Source organism: Pleurodeles waltl, chromosome 4_2 (genome assembly GCF_031143425.1).
Source record: "Pleurodeles waltl isolate 20211129_DDA chromosome 4_2, aPleWal1.hap1.20221129, whole genome shotgun sequence".
Classification (NCBI taxonomy): domain Eukaryota; kingdom Metazoa; phylum Chordata; class Amphibia; order Caudata; family Salamandridae; genus Pleurodeles; species Pleurodeles waltl.
The window spans coordinates 1,064,767,344-1,064,791,748 of record NC_090443.1 but is presented as its reverse complement, the minus strand read 5'-3'; the positions used below and the strand labels follow the sequence as shown (position 1 = coordinate 1,064,791,748).

The 24,405-nt window shown below is 47.6% G+C and overlaps 1 protein-coding gene across 1 annotated transcript in view; it reads left to right on the top strand.

Annotated features, from left to right (window-relative positions):
* Positions 1-14,847, top strand: part of LOC138293762 (uncharacterized) — a 62,259-nt gene extending 47,412 nt beyond the window's left edge. Inside the window, 2 exon segments of the mRNA XM_069233103.1 lie at positions 13,066-14,293; positions 14,295-14,847. Coding sequence (XP_069089204.1) covers positions 13,066-14,293; positions 14,295-14,430 — 1,364 coding nt within the window. The 3' untranslated portion in view covers positions 14,431-14,847.
* The last annotated feature ends 9,558 nt before the right edge of the window (positions 14,848-24,405 follow it).

The window sequence follows — 24,405 nt, the reverse complement described above, 5'->3', positions numbered from 1 at the left end:
ACCTGCAAAACTGCAACAAAGTAGCAAGAAGACTACCAGTGACATTGTAGCACCTAATCCTGCTGGCTTTCTCGACTGTTTCCTGGTGGTGCCTGCTCTGAGGGCTGTCTGCCTTCACCCTGCACTAGAAGCCAAGTAGAAATCTCCTGTGGGTTGACTGAGTCTTCCCCCTGCTACCGCAGGCACCAAATTTCTGCTTCACCGGTCCCATGGGTCCCCTCTCATCATGACGAGCATGGTCCCTGGAACACAGGAGCTGGATCCATGTGACCCCGACAGTCCAGTGATCCTTCTGTCCAAATTTGGTGGAGGTAAGTCCTTGCCTTCCCACGCCAGACAGTAATCCTGTATACTGCGTGAACTACAGCTGTTAGGGCTTCTGTGCACTCTTCCAAGGATTCCTTCGTGCACAGCACAGCCCAGGTCCCCAGCACTCCGTCCTGCATTGCTCAACTCGCTGAGTTGTTCTCCGGCTTCGTGGGGCCCTCCTTTGTAGTGATGAGAAGACCGCCGTGCTCAGATTTCCTGAACCCATGTTCAAGTGCCTCTGCGTGTGCTGCCTGCTTCTGCATGGGCTCTCTGTGTTGCTGAGCGCCCCCCCCCCCCCCCCCCACTGTGTCCTCATCCAAGTGGCGACCTCCTGATACTTCCTGGGCCCAGGCAGCACCCTTTTTATTCAACTGCGACCTTTGCAGCTAGCAAGGCTTGTTTGCGGTCTTTCTGCGTGGAAACAACTCTGCATCCTTCAGCACGCCGTGGGACATCTTCTGTGCAAAGGAGGCAGCCATTTTGCACCTTCATCTGGGGTTTAGTGGGCTCCTGACCCCCCAACCCCCGGACACTTTCGTGACTCTTAGACTTGGTCCCACAGGTCCTCAGGTCCTCAGGTCCAGGAATCTGTCTTTGGTGCTTTGCATCCTGTTGTGGTCTTCGCAGAATCTGCTATCACAACTTTTGTGTGTTTCTGGGGAAGTAGGGTAACTTTACTCCTACTTTTCAGGGTCTTGGGGTGGGGTATCTTTGACACCCTTAGTGTTTTCTTACACTCCCAGCGACCCTCTACACACTACACTAGGCCTGGGGTCCCTTCGTGGTTCGCCTTCCACTTTCAGAGTATATGGTTTCTGTTGCCCCTAGGCCTATTACATCCTATTGTATTCTACAGTGTTTGCACTACTTTTCTAACTGTTCACTTACCTGATTTTGGTTTGTGTGTATATTTTGTGTATTTTACTTACCTCCTAAGGGAGTATGGGCCACATGTAGCAACATTTAGAATTGCGACACGCAATTTGTGAGTCGCAATTCTGAATGTTGGATGGGCTCCCTAACACCATCTGCGATTCGCAAGGGGGTCGGAAAGGCCCACCTCATGAATAATCATGAGGTGGGTCGCAATTTGCGACCCCCTTGCGAATGGCGGCCCTCACAGAGATGGTGGCCTGCTGCGGACAGCAGACCAGCATGTCTGTGACTGTTTTTTATTAAAGGAAAACGAAATGCATTAAAAAAACGAAACGTTTTTGTTTCATTTTTTCAGAGCAGGCAGTGGTCCATAGGAGACCACTGCCTGCTCTGAAAAAATTTTTGCAGTGACATTCTCAACGGAAGGGGTCCCATGGGACCCCTTCCCTTTTGCGAATGGGTTACACCCATTTGGAAAAAGGTGCAAATTGCGATTGGTTTGCGACCGCATTCGCGGTCACAAACCAATCCTGCGTTGCGACTCGCAATTAGGAAGGGAACACCCCTTCCTAATTTCGACTCGCAAACGTGTTTTGCGATTCGGTAACCAGGTTACCGAATCGCAAAACGGGGTTTGTGCATTGCGATGTGCTTTTTGCACATCGCAAGCAGAGAAATTTGCAGTTTGCGACGTGCAAACTGCTTGCTACATCTGGCCCTATATCTTTTGTGATATTGTTGGCACATTGTCACTAAAATAAAGTACCTTTATTTTTAGTAACTCTGAGTATTGTGATTCTTATGATAGAGTGCTATATGATATAAGTGGTATAGTAGGAGCTTTGTATGTCTCCTAGTTCAGCCAAAGCTGCTCTGCTATAGCTACCTCTATCAGCCTAAGCTGCTATAACACTACTAATAACGGATACCTGGACCTGGCACAAGGTGTAAGTACCACTAGGTACCCACTATAAGCCAGGCCAGCCTCCTACATTGGTGGTGCAGCGGTGGGATATGTACTTGTAACTGTGTTACCACTTTGTCATTGGTGCTTTTCATAAGAAAAACATATTCCAAATACTTCAACATATACACAGTTAACCTAAACAGTTTAATTTTCTTTCTAAAACCTTTCTTATTAGTTTCTAAAAAGTTTTGAAAAGTTTTGAAAAGTTTGAAAAGTTTTCTCTGTTCTTTAAAAAGTTTCTAAACTTTTTTCTCTCTGTCTTAAACTCTTTCTTTACAATCATGTCTGCAGTAGAACTTACTCCCACAGTTGTTCAGGCAACCTATGGTAGTTTAAACTTTAAAAGTTTGAGGGGTCTCTGCATAGAAAGAAGTTTAAGCATTGGTAAGAACCCTACCAAAGATGTTTTCCTTAGCCTTCTCCTAGAAAGTGACCAGAACTAGTCTGGCCCAGCCCAGGATGAGGAGGTAGAGGAGGGGGGTATCCAGCAAGAATTAGGGGAGGGCCCTGACGACTCTGGGGAGTGTACATCCAAGGACCTGCCAGCTAACGGGCCACCTAGTGACACTGGTAGTGGGAGGGGGTCACATCCTAGTAGGGAACCTTTCACTCCAAAAGGCCAGGTAACTAGGGTTCAGGTAGTTAGAGACAGGTCCACTTCTGCCAATTCCCATATCACCTCTGTGTCTCAGAACTCCCAAGCCTCCCATCCTGAGGATAACACCCTAGACAGGGAACTCAGAAAGCTGAGGTTGGAAAAGGCCAGACTGAAGCTAAGACAGCAGCAGTTGGCCTTAGACAGTGAATCTCTAGATGTAGAGAGGGAAAGACCGAAGTTGGGGTTAGTTCCCATGGTGGTAGCAGCAGTGTTTTTAATAGTAATCCTGTAAGAGAACAAGATTCCAGAAACCTGCATAAGATAGTCCCCCCTTACAAGGAGGGGGATGACATTAACAAGTAGTTTGCTGCACTTGAGAGGGCTTGTATGGTACAGTTGGTCCCTCAAAGGCAGTGAGCTGCTATCTTGTGGCTATCTTTCACTGGTAAGGGTAGGGATAGGCTCCTTACTGTCAGAGAAAGTGATGCTAATAATTACAACGTATTGAAGGATGCACTCTTATATGGATTTGGCTTAACCACTGAACAATACAGGTTAAAGTTCAAAGATACCAGAAAAGATTCCTCTCAAGACCGGACAGACTTTGTAGACTGTTCAGTGAAGGCCTTGGAGGGTTGGTTACATGGCAGTAAGGTGACTGACTATGAAAGCATGTATAATCTAATCGTGAGAGAGCATATTTTGAACGATTGTGTGTCTGATTTGTTGCACCAGTACTTGGTAGACTCAGATCTGACCTCTCCCCAAGAATTGGGAAAGAAGGCAGACAAATGGGTCAGAACAAGAATGAACAGAAAAGTTCATACAGGGGGTGGCAAGAATGGCAAGAAGAAGGATGGTAAGTCTTCTGACAAGGGTGGGTACAAAGATAAAAAGCATTCTGAGTATTCATCAGGCCCACAAAAATGGGGGTGGTGGGTCCAAATCCTCTTCAAACAATCCCAAAAAGCCATGGTGTTATTTATAGAAAAGTAAAGGCCATTGGGCAAGTTATTCCACCTGTCCAAAGAAAAACACCAAGGCTCCCACTACCACACCCCCAACTGCGTCCTCTAGTGCCCCTAGTATTAGCAGTGGTGGTGGGAATGCTACTACAAATAGCCAGTCAAGGGGTGTAGCTGGGCTCACCATTGGTAATGTAGTTGGGGTTGGTCTTGTTAGGGAGACCACAGAGGCTGTTTTAGTCTCTGATGGTGGTATAGACGTTGCCACCTTGGTTGCTTGTCCCCTTAATATGGGTAAGTACAAGCAACTTCCCCTAATAAATGGTGTTGAGGTTCAGGCCTACAGGGATACAGGAGCCAGTGTCATTATGGTGATTGAGAAACTGGTTCACCCTGATCAACAGCTACTTGGTCAGCAGTACCAAGTGACTGATGCTCATAACCACACTCTTAGCCACCCCATGTCTGTTGTGAATCTCAACCGGGGGGAGGGGGAGTTATTGGTCCAAAGAAAGTTGTGGTAGCCACTGATTTACCTGTAGACTGCTTACTAGGCAATGATTTGGAAACATCAGCTTGCGCTGAAGTGGAGTTGGAGGCTCATGCAGCAATGCTGGGCATTCCAGGGCATATCTTTGCTTTGACAAGGGCTCTGGCCCAGAAGCAAAGAGGACTGGGAAGCTTGGATCCTGGAACAATAGACCAAGTGCTCCCAAAAGCTAGGGGTAGAAAGGGTGAATCCTTGCCCACTATCCCTCCCTCTCCAGAAGATTCCCCTTTTGAGGAATAGGAATCCTCTCCCTGTGCAGAACCTACACCATATGAGCTGGCAGCAGACACTGCTGAGCTTTTGGGTGCAGGGGGGCCTGCTGGGGAAGAGCTGAGTGTGGCACAGCAGACCTGTCCCACACTAGAGGGTTTAAGACAGCAAGCTGTCAAACAGCAGAATGGGGATGTCACTGATAGCCGTAAGGTGTATTGGGAAGACAACCTCCTTTATACTGAGTCAAGGGACCCTAAACCTGGAGCTTCCAGGAGATTGGTCTCTCCCTTTACAGTATAGGGAGTTTCTTCTAACCTTGGCACATGACATTCCTTTGGGCATGTGGGCCAGACCAAAACTTGGGACAGACTTGTTCCAATGTTTCACTAGCCTCACATGTCAGGGGACACTAAGGAGTTTTGTAGCTCCTGTGTGACCTGCCAAGCCAGTGGCAAGACTGGGGGCACACCTAAGGCCCCCTTAATTCCACTTCCTGTGGTTGGGGTGCCCTTTGAAACGGTAGGGGTTGATATAGTGGGCCCCCTTGACCCTCTAACAGCTTCAGGCAATAGGTTTATCTTTGTGGTAGTGGACCATGCCACTAGGTATCCTAAAGCAATTCCCTTAAGGACCACTACAGCTCCTGCAGTGGCAAAGACCCTCCTGGGAATCTTTTCCAGGGGGGGCTTCCCTAAGGAAGTGGTGTCAGATAGAGGTAGTAACTTCATGTCTGCATACCTCAAAGCTATGTGGAAGGAGTGTGGTGTAACTTACAAGTTCACTACTCCTTATCATCCACAGACAAATGGTCTTGTTGAGAGGTTTAATAAAACTCTCAAAGGTATGATTATGGGACTCCCTGAAACACTCAGAAGGAGATGGGATGTCCTGTTGCCATGCCTTCTTTTTACTTACAGGGAGGTACCCCAAAAAGGAGTGGTCTTTAGCCCCTTTGAACTCCTCTTTGGGCACCCTGTAAGAGGTCCCCTTGCACTTGTGAAGGAGGGTTGGGAACAACTTTTAAAAGCTGCAAAGCAAGACATTGTGGACTATGTACTTGGCCTAAGATCCAGAATGTCTGAGTACATGAACAAGGCCAGTAAAAACCTTCAGGCCAGCCAAGAGCTCCAAAAACAATGGCATGACCAGAAGGCTGTTCTGACCCAGTACCACCCAGGACAGAAGGTGTGGGTATTGGAGCCTGTGGCCCCAAGAGCACTCCAGGACAAATGGAGTGGACCCCATCTCATTGTTGAAAAAAAGGGGTGAGGTTACCTATCTGGTAGACCTGGGCACTGCCAGGAGTCCCCTTAGGGTGCTCCATGTCAATCACCTCAAACCCTAATATGACAGTGTTGACTTAACCCTGCTCATGGCAACTGATGAAGGGCAGGAAGAAGAGAGTGACCCTCTCCCTGACCTCTTCTCCACCACTGAAGCGGATATCTTAGTGGAGGGAGTGGTATTAGCAGATTGCCTTACTGCTGAGCAGAAGGACTACTGTGTAAATCTCCTAGGCCAATTCTCTGACCTCTTCTCACTGATTCCAGGCACAACTACCTGGTGTGACCACACAATCCACACTGGAGACAGTTTACCTGTCAAAAGTAAGATTTATAGGCAGCCTGACCATGTCAGAGATTGCATAAAACAAGAGGTACAGAATATGCTGGATTTAGGAGTGATTGAGCCTTCAGAAAGCCCTTGGGCTAGCCCAGTGGTGCTTGTCCCAAAACCTCTGTAAAGATGGTAAAAGAGAAATGAGGTTTTGTGTTGACTACAGAGGTCTCAATCAAGTAACCAGAACTGATTCTCACCCTATACCCAGGGCAGATGAGCTAATAGATACACTGGCTTCTGCCAAGTATCTAAGCACTTTTGATTTAACTGCAGGATATTGGCAGATTAAATTATCAGAAGATGCTAAACCTAAAACTGCATTTTCCACCATTGGAGGGCTGTCAACATCAGGACAGTGCGCGCTCTACGGGTGACAAAAATGCAAAGACCCAGTCTTTATGCAAGAGCATAATTCATGCATTGTGTTTATATGCAGTATATTAACCTTTTGCATTGCGGAGTTCAACCTTGAAAAACACTATTAATGATGTTTGCATAACTGTTCATTTGCAAGGGATTGCTGCAGGCTTATTGAGTGTGTCAGGGTGTGGTCCCTTTCTAAAACCTTTTAGAAGCTTTCCCTGCAGCATGACCGGGTGTGGTTTATGGGCTGGGTGTAGGAGGCTGGCCTGGCTTATAGTGGGTACCAAGGGTACTTACACTCTGTGCCAGGTCTAGTTATCCCTTATTAGTGTAGAAGAGGTGTTTCTAGCAGCTGAGGCTGATAGAAGGTAGCTATGGCAAAGCAGCTTAGGCTGAACTAGGAGACATGTAAAGCTCCTACTATACCACTGGTGTCATATGCACAATATCATAAGAAAACACAATATACAGAGTTTCTAAAAATAAAGGTACTTTATTTTTATGACAATATGCAAAAATATCTCAGTGAGTACCCTCAGTATGAGGACAAGTTATATACACAAGATATATATACACATACCAAAATTAGTTAAGTAATAGCAAGAAAAGTAATGTAAACAGTGTAGAATTACAATAGGTTGCAATAGGAACACATAGGTATAGGGGCAACACACACCATATACTCCAAAAGTGGAATGCGAACCACGAATGGACCCCAGACCTATGTGAGCTTGTAGAGGGTCGCTGGGACTGTAAGAAAACAGTGAGGGTTAGAAAAATAGCCCACCCCAAGACCCTGAAAAGTAGGTGTAAAGTGCACCTACTACCCCCAGAGAGCACAGAAGTCGTGATAGGGGGATTCTGCAGGAAGAAAAAACACCAGCAATGCAACAACAGTGGATTTCCGGACCTGAGTACCTGTAAGACAAGGGGACCAAGTCCAATAGTCGCAACAGCGTCGAGAGTGGGCAGGAGCCCAGGAAATGCCAGCTGAAGATGCAAGGAAGCTGCCACCAGTTGGAAGACGGATGTCCCACGTCGCGATGAAGCTTGCAGAGGTGTTTCTGTGCAGAATGACCGCCAACAAGCCTTGCTAGCTACAAGAGACGCGTTAGAGGTTTTTGGATGCTGCTGTGGCCCAGGAGGGACCAGGATGTCGCCACTTGGAGGAGGAGACAGAGGGGCCGCCCCGCAACTCAGGGAGCCCTCACAGAAGCAGGCAGCACCCGCAAAAGTAAAGCAAAACACAAACGCTGTGGGATAGCGTAACTGGATGGACGGAATGCGGAACCAATCAAACATTCACCCCCAGTCACAGATCTGGGTTCAATCCATCCATTATTTTGCTCACCATGCCACCCCAGTTTGAACCCAGCCATATGCAAATCAGTCTTGACCCTGTTCCTCATGGGAACAGTCCAGCCCGAACTGCCAGGCCAGGTTCTCCCTGGACCGGAAACAAGCATCCTGGGACCGGTTTCGGGGTAGCACCCCTCATCAGCCAGGTTAGCTTGAATCCAGTAGCACAGTGAGCCCGGGACCCACGTCTGGGCATACCCGGCGCACTTAGGGCGGTAAAAGCAAAGCAAAACACAAATGCTGTGGGATAGCGTACCTGAACAGGCACTTGGAAGGAGAGTGAACCGGAATCCACCCGAAGTTACAAAAGAGGGTCCCACGACGTCAGATGCCAACTCACCGAGCTACCAAGAGAGGTAAGAGCCTATCAGAGGGGGTCTCTGACGTCACCTGCTGGCACTGGCCACTCAGAGCATTCCCTTGTGCCCCAGCACCTCTGAATCGAAGATGGCAGAGGTCTGGGACACACTGGAGGAGCTATGGGCACCTCCCCTGGGAGGTGCAGGTCAGGGGAGTGGTCCCTCCCCTTTCCTTTGTCCAGTTTCGTGCCAGAACAGGGCTGGGGGATCCCTGAACCGTTGTAGACTGGCTTATGCAGAGATGGGCACCTCTTTGCCCATCAAAGCATTCCCAGAGGCTGGGGGAGGCTACTCCTCCCCAGCCCTTTACACCTATTTCCAAAGGGAGAGGGTGTCACACCCTCTCACAGAGGAAATGCATTGTTCTGCCTTCCTGGGACTGGGCTGCCCAGACCCCAGGAAGGCAGAAACCTGTCTGAGGGGTTGGCAGTAGCTGCAGTGAAGGCCCCTAAAAGGCAGTTTGGCAGTACCCGGGTTCTGTGCTAGAGCCCCGGGGGATCATGGAATTGTCCCCCCAATACCAGAATGGTATTGGGGTGGCAATTCCATGATCTTAGACATGTTGCATGGCCATGTTCGGAGTTACCATTGTGAAGCTACAGATAGGTATTGACCTATGTGTAGTGCACGCGTGTAATGGTGTCCCCGCAGTCACACAGTCCGGGGAAATTGCCCTGGACGATGTGGGGGCACCTTGGCTAGTGCCACGGTGCGCTCACACTAAGTACCTTTGCACCTAACCTTCACTAAGTGAAGGTAAGACATATAGGTGACTTATAAGTTACTTAAGTGCAGTGAAAATGGCTGTGAAATAACGTGGACGGTATTTCACTCAGGCTGCAGTGGCAGGCCTGTGTAAGAATTGCCTGAGCTCCCTATGGGTGGCAAAAGAAATGCTGCAGCCCATAGGGATCTCCTGGAACCCCAATACCCTGGGTACCTGAGTACCAAACACAAGGGAATTATATGGGTGTACCAGTGTGCCAATGTGAATTGGATAAAATAGTCACTAGCCTGCAGTGACAATTTTAGAAAGCAGAGAGAGCATAACCACTGAGGTTCTGGTTAGCAGAACCTCAGTGATACAGTTAGGCACCACACAGGGAACACATATAGGGCACACATTATGAGCACTGGGGTCCTGGCTAGCAGGATCCCAGTGACACATGGCAAAACAAACACACATACAGTGAAAAAATGGGGGTAACATGCCAGGCAAGATGGTACTTTCCTACATGGATTCTTACCTATACTTAAACCTCTATCCAGGCAGAGAACCCTCAAACTTTTGTAGTTTGCACTCTCATAAGTTGCCTGAATAACCTTTGGAGTGACCTCTACTGAAGATATGATAGAAAAAGGTTTAAGGACAGTGAGAGAGAAAAAGTTTTAGAACTTTAGAAAGCACAGAGAAAACTTTTTCAAGCTTTGGAAAACTTTTAGAAAGTTCTCTGAAACTTTTTAGAAACTTTTAAGAAACTTTTTAGAAAAGGAAAATTACACTGTTTGGTCACTGTGTATATTTTGAAATATTTGGAATATGGTTTTCTTATGAAAAGCACCAATGACAAAGTGGTAAAGCAGTTACAAGTACTTATCCCACCACTGCACCACCAATGTAGGAGGCTGGCCTGGCTTATAGTGGTACCAAGAGGTACTTACACCCTGTGCCAGGTCCAGTTATCACTTATTAGTAGATTAGAGGGGTTCTAGCAGCTTAGGCTGAACTAGGAGACATGCAAAGCTCCTACTATACCACTTATATCATATAGGTACTATATCACAAGAAACACAATACTCAGAGTTACTAAAAATAAAGGTACTAAAGGTACGTAAAATACACAAAATATATGCACACAGACCAAAATCAGGTAAGTAATACACCTAGAAATATAGCAAACAAAATAGAATGCAATAGGAGACAATAGGCCTAGGGGCAACACAAACCATATACTCCAGAAGTGGAATGCGAACCACAAATGGACCCCAGTCCTAGTGTAGTGTGTAGAGGGTCGCTGGGACTGTTAGAAAACACTAAGGGTGTCAAAGATGCCCAACCCCAAGACCCTGAAAAGTAGGAGTAAAGTTACCCTACTACCCCAGAAAGACAGTAAAGTCGAGATAGGTGATTCTGCAAGAATCACAACTGCTACCAAAGCACTGAAGACGGATTCCTGGACCTCAGGACATGCAAAAGAAGGGGACCAAGTCCAAGAGTCACGCAAGTGTCCAGGGGGGGTAGGAGCCCACTAAACCCCGGATAAAGGTGCAAAAGGGCTGCCTCCGGGTGGAAGAAGCCCAAGATTTTGCAACAACGGATGATGCCAGGAACTTCCCCTTTGGTGAGAAGATGTCCCATGGCGTGCTGGAGGTTGCAGAAGTGTTTCCACGCAGAAATACCGCAAACAAGCCTTGCTAGCTGCAAGAGTCGCGGTTGAGGATTTTGGGTGCTGCTGGGGACCAGGAAGGACCAGGATATCGCCCCTTGGAGGAGGAGACAGAGGGGGCGCTCAGCAACTCAGAGAGCCCCCACAGAAGCAGGCAGCACCCGCAGAAGTACCGGAAAAGGCACTTGGAAGATCTGAGGACAGCGGTCGGCTCAGAGTCACAGAGGAGGGTCCCACAACATCGAAGTCCAACTCAGCGAGTTGGGCAATGCAGGATAGAGTGCTGGGGACACTGGCTAGGCTGTGCACAAAGGAAGCCTTGGAGAAGTGCACAGAAGCCGGAGCAGCTGCAGATCACACAGGATTGTCGTCTGGCGTGGGGAGGCAAGGACTTACCTCCACTAAACTTGGACTGAAGGACCACTGGACTGTGGGAGTCTCTTGGATCCAGCTCCTGTGTGCCAGGGTCCACGCTTGTCGAGATGAGAGGGGACCCAGAGGACTGGTGATGCAGAAGTTTGATGCCCTCGTTGGCAGGGGGAAGACTCCGTCAACCCACAGGATATTTCTTTGGGATTTCCAGTGCAGGGTGAAGGCAGACAGCCCTCAGAGCATGCACCACCAGGAAGCAGTCGAGAAAGCCGGCAGGATGAGGCACTACAATGTTGCTGGTAGTCGTCTTGCTACTTTGTTGCGGTTTTGCAGGCGTCCTGGATCAGTCAGTGGTCGATCCTTGGCAGAAGTCGAAGGTAGAAGTGCAGAGGAACTCTGGTGAGCTCTTGCATTCCGAATCTGAGGAATAGCCCAGAGGAGAGACCCTAAATAGCCAAGAAAGGAGGTTTGGCTACTAAGAAAGGAGGCTTGGCTACTGAAAGAGGTAAGCACCTATCAGGAGGGGTCTCTGACGTCACCTGCTGGCACTGGCCACTCAGAGCTGTCCATTGTGCCCCAGCACCTCTGAATCCAAGATGGCAGAGGTCTGGGACACGCTGGAGGAGCTCTGGGCACCTCCCCTGGGAGGTGCAGGTCAGGGGAGTGGTCATTCCCCTTTCCTTTGTCCAGTTTCGTGCCAGAGCAGGGCTGGGGGACCCCTGAACAGGTGTAGACTGGCTTATGCAGAGATGGGCACCATCTGTGCCCATCAAAGCATTTCCAGAGGCTGGGGGAGGCTACTCCTCCCCAGCCCTTCACACCCATTACCAAAGGGAGAGGGTGTAACACCCTCTGTCAGAGGAAATGCTTTGTTCTGCCTTCCTGGGACTGGGCTGCCCAGACCCCAGGAGGGCAGAAACCTGTCTGAGGGGTTGGCAGCAGCTGCAGTGGAGACCCCTGAAAGGCAGTTTGGCAGTACCCAGGTTCTGTGCTAGAGACACGGGGGATCATGGAATTGTCCCCCCAGTATCAGAATGGTATTGGGGTGACAATTCCATGATCCTAGACATGTTACATGGCCATGTTCGGAGTTGCTATTGTGACGCTACATGTATTGACCTATATGTAGTGCACGCGTGTAATGGTGTCCTCGCACTCACAAAGTCCGGGGAATTTGCCCTGAACAATGTGGGGGCACCTTGGCTAGTGCGAGGGTGCCCACACACTAAGTAACTTTGCACCTAACCTTCACTAAGTGAAGGTTAGACATATAGGTGGCTTAAAAGTTACTTACGTACAGTGGTAAACGGCTGTGAAATAACGTGGACGTTATTTCATTCAGGCTGCAGTGGCAGGCCTGTGTAAGAATTGTCTGAGCTCCCTATGGGTGGCAAAAGAAATGCTGCAGCCCATAGGGATCTCCTGGAACCCCAATACCCTGGGTAGCTACGTACCATATACAAGGGAATTATATGGGTGTACCAGTGTGCCAATCAGAATTGGTAAAAATGGTCACTAGCCTGCAGTGACAATTTTAAAAGCAGAGAGAGCATAAACGCTGAGGTTCTGGTTAGCAGAGCCTCAGTGATACAGTTAGGCATCACACAGGGAACACATACAGGGCACATATTATGAGCACTGGGGTCCTGGCTAGCAGGATCCTAGTGACACAGGCAAAAACAAACATACAGATGAGTGAAAATGGGGGTAACATGCCAGGCAAGATGGTACTTTCCTACACTCCCATAATAGTGTACATGACTGAGTCGGGGTAGACTTCAGTCCCCATTTAGAATGTTCCAGTTCTTATCAATGATCCTTTTATGTCATTGGGTCTTGGGGTGAAGTTTCCCTATAAGTACACAGCCTAGAGCGAGCGTATCCCAGGTCCCTGCTGTGGTTCATTCTCTGCAGTGATTGCTTCTTGTGAAGCACTTGACTCACTACGTCACTGCACTTCCTGTGAGCGGTCTAGCTACCATTTGTGTCTCAAAGTGAACTGTGACTGTCCTTGTTAGAACATACGTTTTTACTGAATTGTATCTGTCCCCCTTTCCATATTATGACTGCAGCTTTTTCAAGAAATATTTCCCATGTGTAATTTTCCGTCTTCTTTTCATTCTGCAGCACAACAATCACACTTTGAAAGTATGGATGGGAAAGAGAGCCATAAAAGTTCTGGAGGCAAGAAGAACTTTACTCAAAATATCCACTTAAGAAAACACCACAGAATGCACATGAGGGAGAGACACTTTGCTTGCAATGTGTGTGAAAAAGGATTTATCAGTAAAACACTTCTTGTGAGGCACAAAAAAGTACACACCAGCCTCAGGCCATATCCCTGCACCAGGTGTAAGAAGTGTTTTACTCAAAAGGCAACTTTTTTACAGCATCAAAGAACACACACAGAAGAGAAGCCTTATAACTGCACTGCATGTGAGAAGAGCTTCACTCGAAAGAAAACTTTTCATGAGCACCAACTCATACACACAGGAGAAAAACCTTATAGTTGCACTGTGTGTGAGAAGAGCTTTACTCATAAGGGAACCCTTGTACAGCATCAAAACGTACACACAGGAGAGAAGCCTTATAACTGCACTGTGTGTGCCAAGAGCTTCAATCAAAAGTCAAATCTTCTACAGCACCAAAGAATACACACAGGAGAGAAGCCTTATCGCTGCACTGTGTGTGAGAAGTGCTTCAATCAAAAGGCAAATCTTCTACAGCACCAAATAACACACACAGGAGAGAGGCCTTATCACTGCACTGTGTGTGAGAAGAACTTCAATCAAAAGTCACATCTTCTACAGCACCAAAGAGTACACACAGGAGAGAGGCCTTATAGCTGCACTGCGTGTGAGAAGAGCTTTACATTTAAGCAAAGCCTTTATCGGCATCAACGCATACACGCAGGAGAAAAGCCTTATAGCTGCACTGTGTGTGAGAAGAGCTTTACATTCAAGTACAGCCTTTATCGGCATCAACACATACACACAGGAGAAAAGCCTTATGGCTGCGCTGTGTGTGAGAAGCGCTTCATTCGAAAGTCAAATCTTCTACAGCACCAAAGAACACACACAGGAGAGAGACCTTATCACTGCACTGTGTGTTCCAAGCGCTTTAGTAATAAGGGAACCCTTGTACTGCATCAAAGCGTACACATAGGAGAGAGATCTTATCACTGCACGGTGTGTGCCAAGAGCTTCACTCGAAAGGACATTTTTCATCAGCATCAATGCATGCACACAGAAGAAAAGCCTTATAGCTGCACTGTGTGTGAGAAGAGCTTTAAATGTAAGCAAAATCTTTATCACCATCAACGCATACACACAGGGGAAAACCCTTATTACTGCACTGTGTGAGAAGCTCTTCAATCAAAAGACACATCTTGTACAGCATCAAAGCATACACACAGGAGAGAGGCCTTATCACTGTGCCAGGTGTAAGAAGAGCTTTACTCGAAAGGCACATCTTCAATTGCATCAATGTTAACGCACCGGAGAGAGGACTTACTGCTGCACTGGGTGTGAGAGGAGCTTTACTCGAAAGGCACATCTTCTGCGGCACCGAAGAATGCACACTGAGTACCTTAACACTGCACAGTGTATGCCAAGAGCTTTACTCTAAAGGACATTTTCTAAATCACCAAGTAATAATACAAACAAGATCGATCCCTTTTCACTGTAACCATCTTTTGTCCTGTTTAACCTAAAAAATCACTGCAACTCTGTATTTTGTCCTTTCGACATAATTCACTGTAACTATCTTTTGACCTGCTAGCCCCATAAACCAAAAGAACTCTAGATTGTATACTGTTGATTCTGTAATGCACAATTTACAGGTATGTTGTAACTTAGCAGAGGCTTACGGGGAAAAATGCTTAATGGGTAATTCGAGTTGTTAGATGAATATTTAATGAGTCACATATGTTTTCTGTGTCCATAGCAGATTAGCAGGGTCCACTTGTCCTCCACATTTCCACAACAGGCAGTTGGGAGCTTCCATTTATTAAAGGCAGTTCCCAAAATATCATAAATGGCTGTTTAGTCCAGAATAATCTTGCACACTCTCAGGAGTTTAGTTTCCTGCTGAACTCCCTCCATGCTGTTCCTTTCCTAAACCCCCTCTCCTGGCCCTGCCGATACTCTACTGCCACAGTCGGAGGTGCCTGGAGGTGGGCCCTGTTGAGCATCTCCAACTCCTGAGGACAAGAACTATTCATGATAAATAAGACTGCGTATTGAGCCCTCTTGAGTGACTGATACTCTTTAGATGGTGTGTTAAAGGTCTTTCCATGGCTTAACAAGACCTTGCTGTGGCTTGGTTAGAGGCTGCAGCTATTCCTACAAGGGTCACTCTAATGCTACCTAAGAACCCATTCCGATCATGAATCTTTCATCTCCAAGGTACAGAGATGCAGCTTACCCCAGGTCCCCCTGTACAGCCCCCATTGTACCTCCTGATATATCTGTATTAGTACCCCGTGTAGTCCAGCCATCTGCTCTGAAGAGATTTAATGGAGACAGAAAAGTCCAAACCTACTTAACTCAGGTGTAGTTTCAATGTGTGATATCCCAGTCCGGGGAAGAATGATTAATTTCCTATTTGGGAGGAGACGCTGCTTTATGGACAGAGCTATTACAGAGAGAGGATAATTCTCTTGTATAACTGGGATAACTCTAGATCTGAATTTGAGAAGATTAATGATCAACCATGTTGTCAGCTGACCGAGTACTGCTGGATTTTCAACAAGACAATCAAGCACTTCTGGCGCATTTCACCTAATTCAGTTGGCTGGTGGCAGAGACCGTGTGACTAGAAGAAACAAGGGCAGGTGTCTTTTTTTATCACGTCGTAAGGACAAACTGAAAGATGTTCTCTGTCAGATTTAACCCATAGCTAACTGTGACCGGATGGTAGGGAAGGAATCACTCCGACAGAATTCCAAGTGTAAAAACAAAGAGGTTTTATTGAAATAATATGGATGAAGCAACCGCAGGTATGTGTTTCTGGTCATTAATTGCTGGGTAGAAGGTGGTGAGGGTTTGTCTGTAGTCAGGTTTTCACTCTCCTCTTCTCTGTTCCACTTCCGTAGGGATTCCCCGGGAGGTACATGCAGAAAGAAGAGAACAGAAGTGGTAAGTGGACTAGGTATTCCTGTTGTATGGTAAGTGTTGAGTTTCTTATCTTTTTATCCTCACTTTCTATTCATGATACTAGTCATTCCAGTGTTTCTTTTATATTTAACATCCTTTCTTTCTATGGTTTTGTTCTCTCCCCCCCCATAGTGCTCGTGATCCTGTGCGTGATGATTTTGGTGATTTAGACTCTTATTGTATTCTACGGTGTTAGTGATAAGTGAAGTTTTCAGCCCTCCCTTCCTTCCACTCCTTTTTCCCCCCTTATTGTGTTGCGTTTGTGCCCTCGTTCGACTCTCACTCTCTCTCTCTCTCCGCTGTTACTCAGGTTTAGGCTCGTGATCCCACGCACCTGTACTGCCACGCTTCTCTGGAGGTGTGGCGGGCTGCAGCAGCTCGTCCTCCCGGCTTCAGGATGTCCGATGCTCGTCCCCAGCCGTCACCGCCAAGATACGAGTGCTTCCCCTGCCTCCGTGTAGTCCTTTGGCTCCGTCCTCTGCTCACGACGTCTGTATGGTTGTCGTCCGTCTCCTTGTTTTGATAGGATTTCACTGGTCCTTGATCGCCTCCAACTCCTTCCTCACAAACCCCGGATACCGAGAACTCCGGTAGCGGCGATTTTAACTTCCTGACATCCCGCCGCTTGCAAACGTCCAGCCAATCACGGGACGATAAACTGGGCTGCCCGGGCCCACCAGTGGCAGTGTCAGCACAAGTGAAGTCCGAGTATGGGTCGAACAGGTTCCGGCCCGTCACATACACTCCCCCTAGAGAGCGGCCTGTCGAGCCGCACAGAGAGTGGATAGCGGGAGAGAAAATCCGCAGTCACCATTTGTTTTCCGGGCAGATATTGAATCTGAAATGAGAAAGGCTGTAGGGAAAGAAACCATCGGAGAACGCGGGAATTAGTGTCCTTATTATGGGCAAGCCATATAAGAGGAGCGTGATCAGTGATTAGGGTAAAGGGGCTGCCAGATAGATAGTATCGGAGAGATTCCACAGCCCACTTTCTTGCCAGGCATTCTTTCTCAATAATCGGATAATGTGTTTCACGGGGCAGTAATTTCCGGCTGATGTAGAGAATGGGGTGGGTTGTCCCATCCTCTTGGGGTTGTGACAATACAGCCCCAAGGCCCACGTCGGAGGCATCAGTGAGTAACACAAAGGGCTTTTTGAAATCAGGACAACATAATACAGGTTCAGAAATAAGAGCAGCTTTAAGATGGTTAAAGCTTTGCAACGCAGTCACTAAAGGGGACCCCAGGGTGTTGGGATAGGATTTCTTTAACAATTCCGTAAGGGGTTCTGCTACTGTGGGGAAGTGAGGAATGAAATGTCTATAGTAACCCACCAATCCCAAAAAAGCCCTAACATCTTTCTTTTTCTTAGGGAACGTCATATTGGAGATAGCTTCTACCTTTTCGACTTGGGGAAAGATCTTACCCCCCCCTACAACGTAACCCAGATATCTGATGTTCGTTTGACCTAGTCAGCATTTCTCAGGATTGGCAGTTAACTGTGCATTTCGTAAACCTGTAAAATGGTATTGAGATGGGTCATGTGTTCTTCCCAGGAATTGCTATAGATAACAATGTCATCCAGATAGGCTGCGGCATATTGTCTAAAAGGTCGTAAGATTTTGTCCATGAGTCTTTGGAAGGTGGCAGGAGCTCCGTGGAGACCGAAAGGGAGGACTGTAAAGTGGTACAATCCCGAAGGGGTAGCAAATGTGGTTTTCTCTCTATCTTCTTTCCTTAAGGGTATCTGCCAGTACCCCTTAGTAAGATCTAAGGTAGATAAGTATTTGGCCTGACCCAGTCTCTCAATGAGTTCATCAATTCTCGGCATAGGATATGCATCAAAATAGGTTACATTATTGACCCCCCTATAGTCTACGCAAAACCTGGTACTGCCATCTGGCTTAGGTACCAGTACTACAGGCGAACACCATGGACTGGTTGACGGTTCTATAATTCCTGCTGCTAACATGGCTTGGACTTCTTTTTCGATAATCATCTGTTTGGCTTCAGGGATGCGGTATGGTCTCTGACGGTGAACCGTATTTGTTTTAAGGCGGATGGGATGCTGGACTAGGGGGGTTCTCCCTGGATATTTGGAGAAGACATCATGATTGTGTCGTACTAGGTGAGTTAGTTGGTTGTGATAAGACCCAGTAAGGTCAGGATTGATCCAGGGTAAGGACGGGTTAGGGAGTTCAGGTTTGGTTAGGGTGGGGTATGGAATGTCTTCATTAATGTCAGTATTGATGTACCGAATGTTATGGTCCTCTGTAGGATCTAACCATTTTTTAAGCAGGTTAATGTGATAAATCTGTTCCCTGCCACTTTCTTGGGGTATGGACAATTTATACTTGGTGGGGTTAATCTGAGTTGTCACTTCAAATGGCCCTTGCCATCTGGCCAACAACTTATTATCTGTGCTAGGGAGTAACACCAGTGCTTTGTCTCCTACTGTCAAGGTTTGTACTGTGCTTCGGGTATCATATAGTCTTTTCTGTTTTTCCTGGGCCTCTCGCAAAGCAGTATGGGCTTCTTCCCATATCGTATGTAAATTCTCTCTTAACTCCCGGGTATAGGTTAACAAATCTTTTACTTCTTCCTCCGTATCCTCCCATTGTTCGGCTAACATATCCAACAATGTACGAGGTTGGCGGCCGAACAGTAATTCGAATGGGCTGTGACCTAGGGACGCATGTACATGTGTACGGATGGCATATAAGACTAACGGTAACTTTTTCTCCCAATCTTTGCTTGTGTCTGATATACTTTTTCGGAGGAGGGATTTAATAGTTTTATTGTATCTTTCTACCAGTCCATCGGTTTGCGGATGGTAGACTGAGGTACTAATTTGTTTGACCCCTAATAAGTGGCATACTTCCGCCATCAGTCGGGACATAAATGGGGTCCCTTGGTCTGTCAATATTTCTTTCGGGAAACCCACCCTCGAAAAAAATTCAATCATTGCTTGGGCAATGGTTTTAGTGTGTATACTGGGAAGAGCTATGGCCTCCGGATACCGTGTAGCATAGTCTACCAACACAAGTACGTATTGCCTACCCCGAGTGGAGGGCGTGAGGGGGCCAATGAGATCCATCCCAACTCGGGTAAAAGGGATATCAATAATCGGAAGGGGTTGGAGTGGAGCAGGGATTTGGGAGGAAGGGTTTTATAACTGGCATGTGGGACATTCCGCACAATGTCTACGTATTTCACCATAAACCCCGGGCCAATAAAACCGTCTAAGTACTGCCTCTTCAGTTTTCTCCCTTCCCAAGTGTCCTTCCCCGTTATCCCCATGTGCTAGTTGTAATACTTGTTGCCGATGACTTTTGGGTACCACTAACTGAAGGTCATTTCCCCGGGTGGGTGTGGGATTGCGATACAGTAATCGGTTACGAACTATGAACCTGGGACCTACCCCTTGTATTTCCCCAGACTGCGCCTGTTGCCATGCGTGTTTTAAGGAGGGACCCTCATTCTGATTCTGCCGGAAATCTCCTGTAATCATACAAATTCTCACAGTTGGAGTAGAATCTTCATTGGACGGGAGGGTTTGCAAATATGAGTGTCTTTGCTCTCTTTTTTGTCTTTTACTGAGGTTAACTCGAATCCTTCCTGGTCCCTCCGGCATGTCTCCTTCGGATGCTTCCACCCACCAAGACGTCAGCATGTGTTCTTGCCCTGCTCGCTCCAATAAGGAGGACAAATCCACATAGTCAGTACCAATGATTATGTCCTCCTCTAGTTTGGAGAGTACCCCGACTCTGAGGTCCTCTGACCGCTCTCTCCATTGCAATTTTATTGTAGCTAAGGGATAGAACCGCTGATCTCCATGTACACATGTGATTAGGACTTGTTGCCCTTTTTCTATTTGTCCTGGCAATACTAGATTTCCTCTTATCACGCTTTGACTACAACCGGAGTCAATGAGGGCTGTTGTTTTCTCATTATTGACGACAATGGGAAGGATATATTTGGGTTTGTCTCCTCCAGACCAGAACACCCTTCCCTTAGTCAGCCCTATCTCCATGGGTTCTTCGGTTTCCTTCTTATGCGGACAATTACGGGCAATATGTCCCCACTCTGAACAACTGTAACATTGGGGTCCAGGGCCCGCATTTCCGGGTAGCCCTGGGCCTGTGGCGGATGATCTATCGGTACCATGTGTCATTACAGGTCGCTGGAGAGTATTTCTCGATATAGTTGGTCGCATAGGAGGGGGGGGAACCCGACTAGTGGTAGCACGGAAGTCTGAACCTCTATGATAAGCACAGGCAAGATCTACCGCAGTTTCGTTTGTTAGCCCAGGATGTTGTCTTACCCAGTTCCTGGCGGTAGGTGATAAAGCATCCAAATACTATTCTAATACTATGACATTCAACATATCTTCTTTTGTGTTTTCCGTGGGTTGTAACCACCTCCCGGCAGCATGTTGAACTCGGTAGTATAAGGTGCGGGGGTTCTCCTGATGCTGCCATTTCGTCTGTCTAAACTTGGTACGATAACTTTCAGTATCTAAGCCCACTCGTTCTAGAATTGTCTTTTAATGTCCTTATATGGCAAGGTCCCACTTGGATTAATGGCTTGGTATGTGGTTTGTAATTTTCCAGTGAGCAGGGGGGCGATATATTGACCCCATTTGTCCTCAGGCCAGTTAGCGGTGCTGGCCACTCTTTCAAAGTTTGTGAAAAAAGAGTCCGGATCGTCCTGCTCCTGATACTTTTGTAACACACTACTGGGCACCGTAGGATGTACTTTAGTATGGGCAATGGTATCAGTGAGCTTGCCTAATGCGGTTTCATGTACCAGCTGATTATTGGCCATAATTGTTGCCTGGCTTTTAAGTGCGGTCTGCAACGCCTCTCTTTCTTCTTTGGCTTCTTTCATTTGTTGCTCCCATATCATTTGGAGATGCCGTTGCCCTTCAGCCAACTGGGCGATAACATCAGCTATTGTCGTTTTCTCCTCCATGGTGGCGGTTTCCTTCAAGTCCCACTTCTGACACCACTTGTGACCGGATGGTAGGGAAGGAATCACTCAGACAGAATTCCAAGTGTAAAAACAAAGAGGTTTTATTGGAATAATAAGGATGAAGCAAGTGCAGGTACGTGTTTCTGATCATTAATTGCTGGGTAGAAGGTGGTGAGGGTTTGTCTGTAGTCAGGTTTTCACTCTCCTCTTCTCTGTTCCACTTCCGTAGGGATTCCCCGGGAGGTACATGCAGAAAGAAGAGAACAGAAGTGGTAAGTGGACTAGGTATTCCTGTCGTATGGTAAGTGTTGAGTTTCTTATCCTTTTATCCTCACTTTCTATTCATGATACTAGTCATTCCAGTGTTTCTTTTATATTTAACATCCTTTCTTTCTATGGTTTTGTTCTCTCCCCCCCCCATAGTGCTCGTGATCCTGTGCGCGATGATTTCGGTGATTTAGACTCTTATTGTATTCTACGGTGTTAGTGATAAGTGAAGTTTTCAGCCCTCCCTTCCTTCCACTCCTTTTTTCCCCCTTATTGTGTTGCGTTTGTGCCCTCGTTCGACTCTCACTCTCTCTCTCTCTCCGCTGTTAGTCAGGTTTAGGCTTGTGATCCCACGCACCTGTACTGCCACGGTTCTCTGGAAGCATGGCGGGCTGCAGCAGCTCGTCCTCCCGGTCTCTGGGCTTCAGGATGTCCGATGCACGTCCCCAGCCGTCACCGCCAAGATACGAGTGCTCCACCTGCCTCTGTGTAGTCCTTTGGCTCCGTCCTCTGCTCCCGACGTCTGTATGGTTGTCGTCCGTCTCCTTGTTTTGATGGGATTTCACTGGTCCTTGATCGCCTCCAACTCCTTCCTCACAAACCCCGGACACCGAGAACTCCGGTAGCGGCGATTTTAACTTCCTGACATCCCGCCACTTGCAAACGTCCAGCCAATCACGAGACGATAAACTGGGCTGCCTGGGCCCACCAGTGGCAGTGTCAGCACAAGTGAAGTCCGAGTACGGGCAAACAGGTTCTGGCCCGTCACACTAACAAAATGCACATATCTTATAAATCTCACTTTATGATTACACCAGAGGCCTCATAACAGAAAAGGAGACTGAAGAAATTTTAAGAGGAATTCAGGGTACACAGAAAGAGATCGCGCTTGTAAAAACATGATTTCAGGTGGCAGCAGCTCTGACCCCATTGAAGTGAAGCTTTCAATCTTTTTCTAACAAAGAAAAAGATGCAAAGCATTGAAATAGAGAGTGCCTAGATTGTGTTAGGAAATAATACTTTGTAAAAGAGTGTCAGTAAAACCAAAAGGTGAAATCATTGGAAGTGACAGAAGGTCAGTGGTCATAGTCAATGCTGATGTTTGGACAGAAAACTGCAAACCTTGATGCAGGATGAATGGGGTTCTCTCAGGGAAGTCCCTTGTCCTTGCTCAGGTAGAGCCCAAGACATGAAGACACTCATTTATCTCTCAATGCTCCAGTCTCCTGTCCTGATTTGTACTATGATAGATTCTGGGACTACTGGTCACTTCTTTGATTTACAGATGGTGAAGGGGCCGGCCAGACCAGTAGTGACCAAAGAAACTTCTGAACAAGTAACTGCTGGTGATGGTACAGAATTAACATCAGAATCTGTAGCTGCATATACTGTCACAGTGACCCTTAAGTACATGGCTGAAGATGAAAAACCCAACGTGTGCACCTGTTTGAATGTTATTGCTTCCTCTCAGTATGGATTTATTTTAGGAATGCCAGTGGTAAGCACTCACAACCCTAGTATAGGTTGACACTCAAGAACAGTTTCTTTTCATTTAGACTTTTCTTTACACTTTTGTTTTCATAAAGAGACTCCACTTCCTATTTCAGATTCATGAGTCAATGCTTTGGTGCAGCCATGCTGTGGCCACACTACCAGAAATGGACACTTGCCTGGTATCGAAGCACAGTTTTCAGGTGTATTTAATGAGGAAATAGATGAGCTATTTCCACCCTAACAACAGCCTGACCGTCAGTCAGGTAGACCTGGTTCCTGGACCTGCTATTCCAAATGATAGTATCTGTGCATTCACTGAACCTGGCCAAGGACATCTCCAAGCTACGTGGATAAATATTTAGTCAGTGGTGTTATTAGACCTATTGGTTCTTCTGCACCTTCCCCTTTTTTTATGTGTGCGTTGGGAATGATATTGTTTTCACGTGGTTTCCAGGACTTGTGCCGTGCAAGGGACCACAGCTGCCTCATGTTGATTAGGAGACAACAAGGTAGAAAGGCCCAGGGTATCTGACAAGCGAACCTTCCTATCTGTGTGTCCTGATTCTCAAGTTGCTACAAGACAAGGATATTGGCCCTCATTATGACTTCGGCGGTCTATTTCACACCCGCCACATGACCGCCAGTGTTGGCAGTCATCAGACTGCCATATTATGGCTGCTGGCTGCTCACCGCCATTATTTGGCAGAGAAGCTGCCAGCAGCCATACTGGCGGTCTGCGGTCTAGTGGAGCTAGCTCCTTCGCCACGCCACATGACCACAACACGCCCCCCGTATTACTACATTGTAGATGGCGTGGTGGTGTTGTGTTGGCGGTGCACTGGTGGCGGAGCAAGTGCCATGGACCCCATTGAGTGTTGTGTGCGTGAATTGGGGGAGGGTGTGAATGGAGGGGGTGTTGTGTGTGTGTGCAAGTGTCTGTGTGCTTGTGTGAATGCGTGTATGCGGGGGGTGGGGGAGTGTGTATGCGGGGGTGTGGGGGTGTTGTGGCTGTGTGTGCAAATGAGTGAGCATGGAGGTGTGCGTGCATGTATGCAAGTGTGTTGTGTGTGTGGATGGGGGGCGGAGGGGGTCAGAATAGGGATCGGGGGTACAGAATTTGGGGCAGGGGGTGTTCAGAATTGGGATTGGGGGTACAGAACGGGGGAGGGGGTGTTGCTGCTTGGGAGCTGGAGGACTTCTGATGGAGTCGGGGGTGGGGGGGCTCCTACATGGAGGGGGTGTTGGGGAGTCCTGCAGTGGCGACAGGAATTAGTATTCCTGTCGCCAGTATCCTCACCGCCAGGGGTTTCATGACGGGGCTGCTGCCACGGAATCCCTGGTGGTAAGGATGCTCAAAATACCAGGGGCGGTGTTAGGTGGACTGCCGGGTCGAAGGTGGTCAACATTTAGCCAGGTGGTCCCACCCCCCTGGCGGTACAGGTGGTGAACTGGCTGCAATGCAACCAGTTCACTTGTGTGGTCATGATTTGGCGGTCCTGCACTGCCACGCTGTCGGCAGTCTGGTGGGGCATAAGGACCCCCATTGAGTTCTAACCCAAACTGTACTGTGGCCCGTG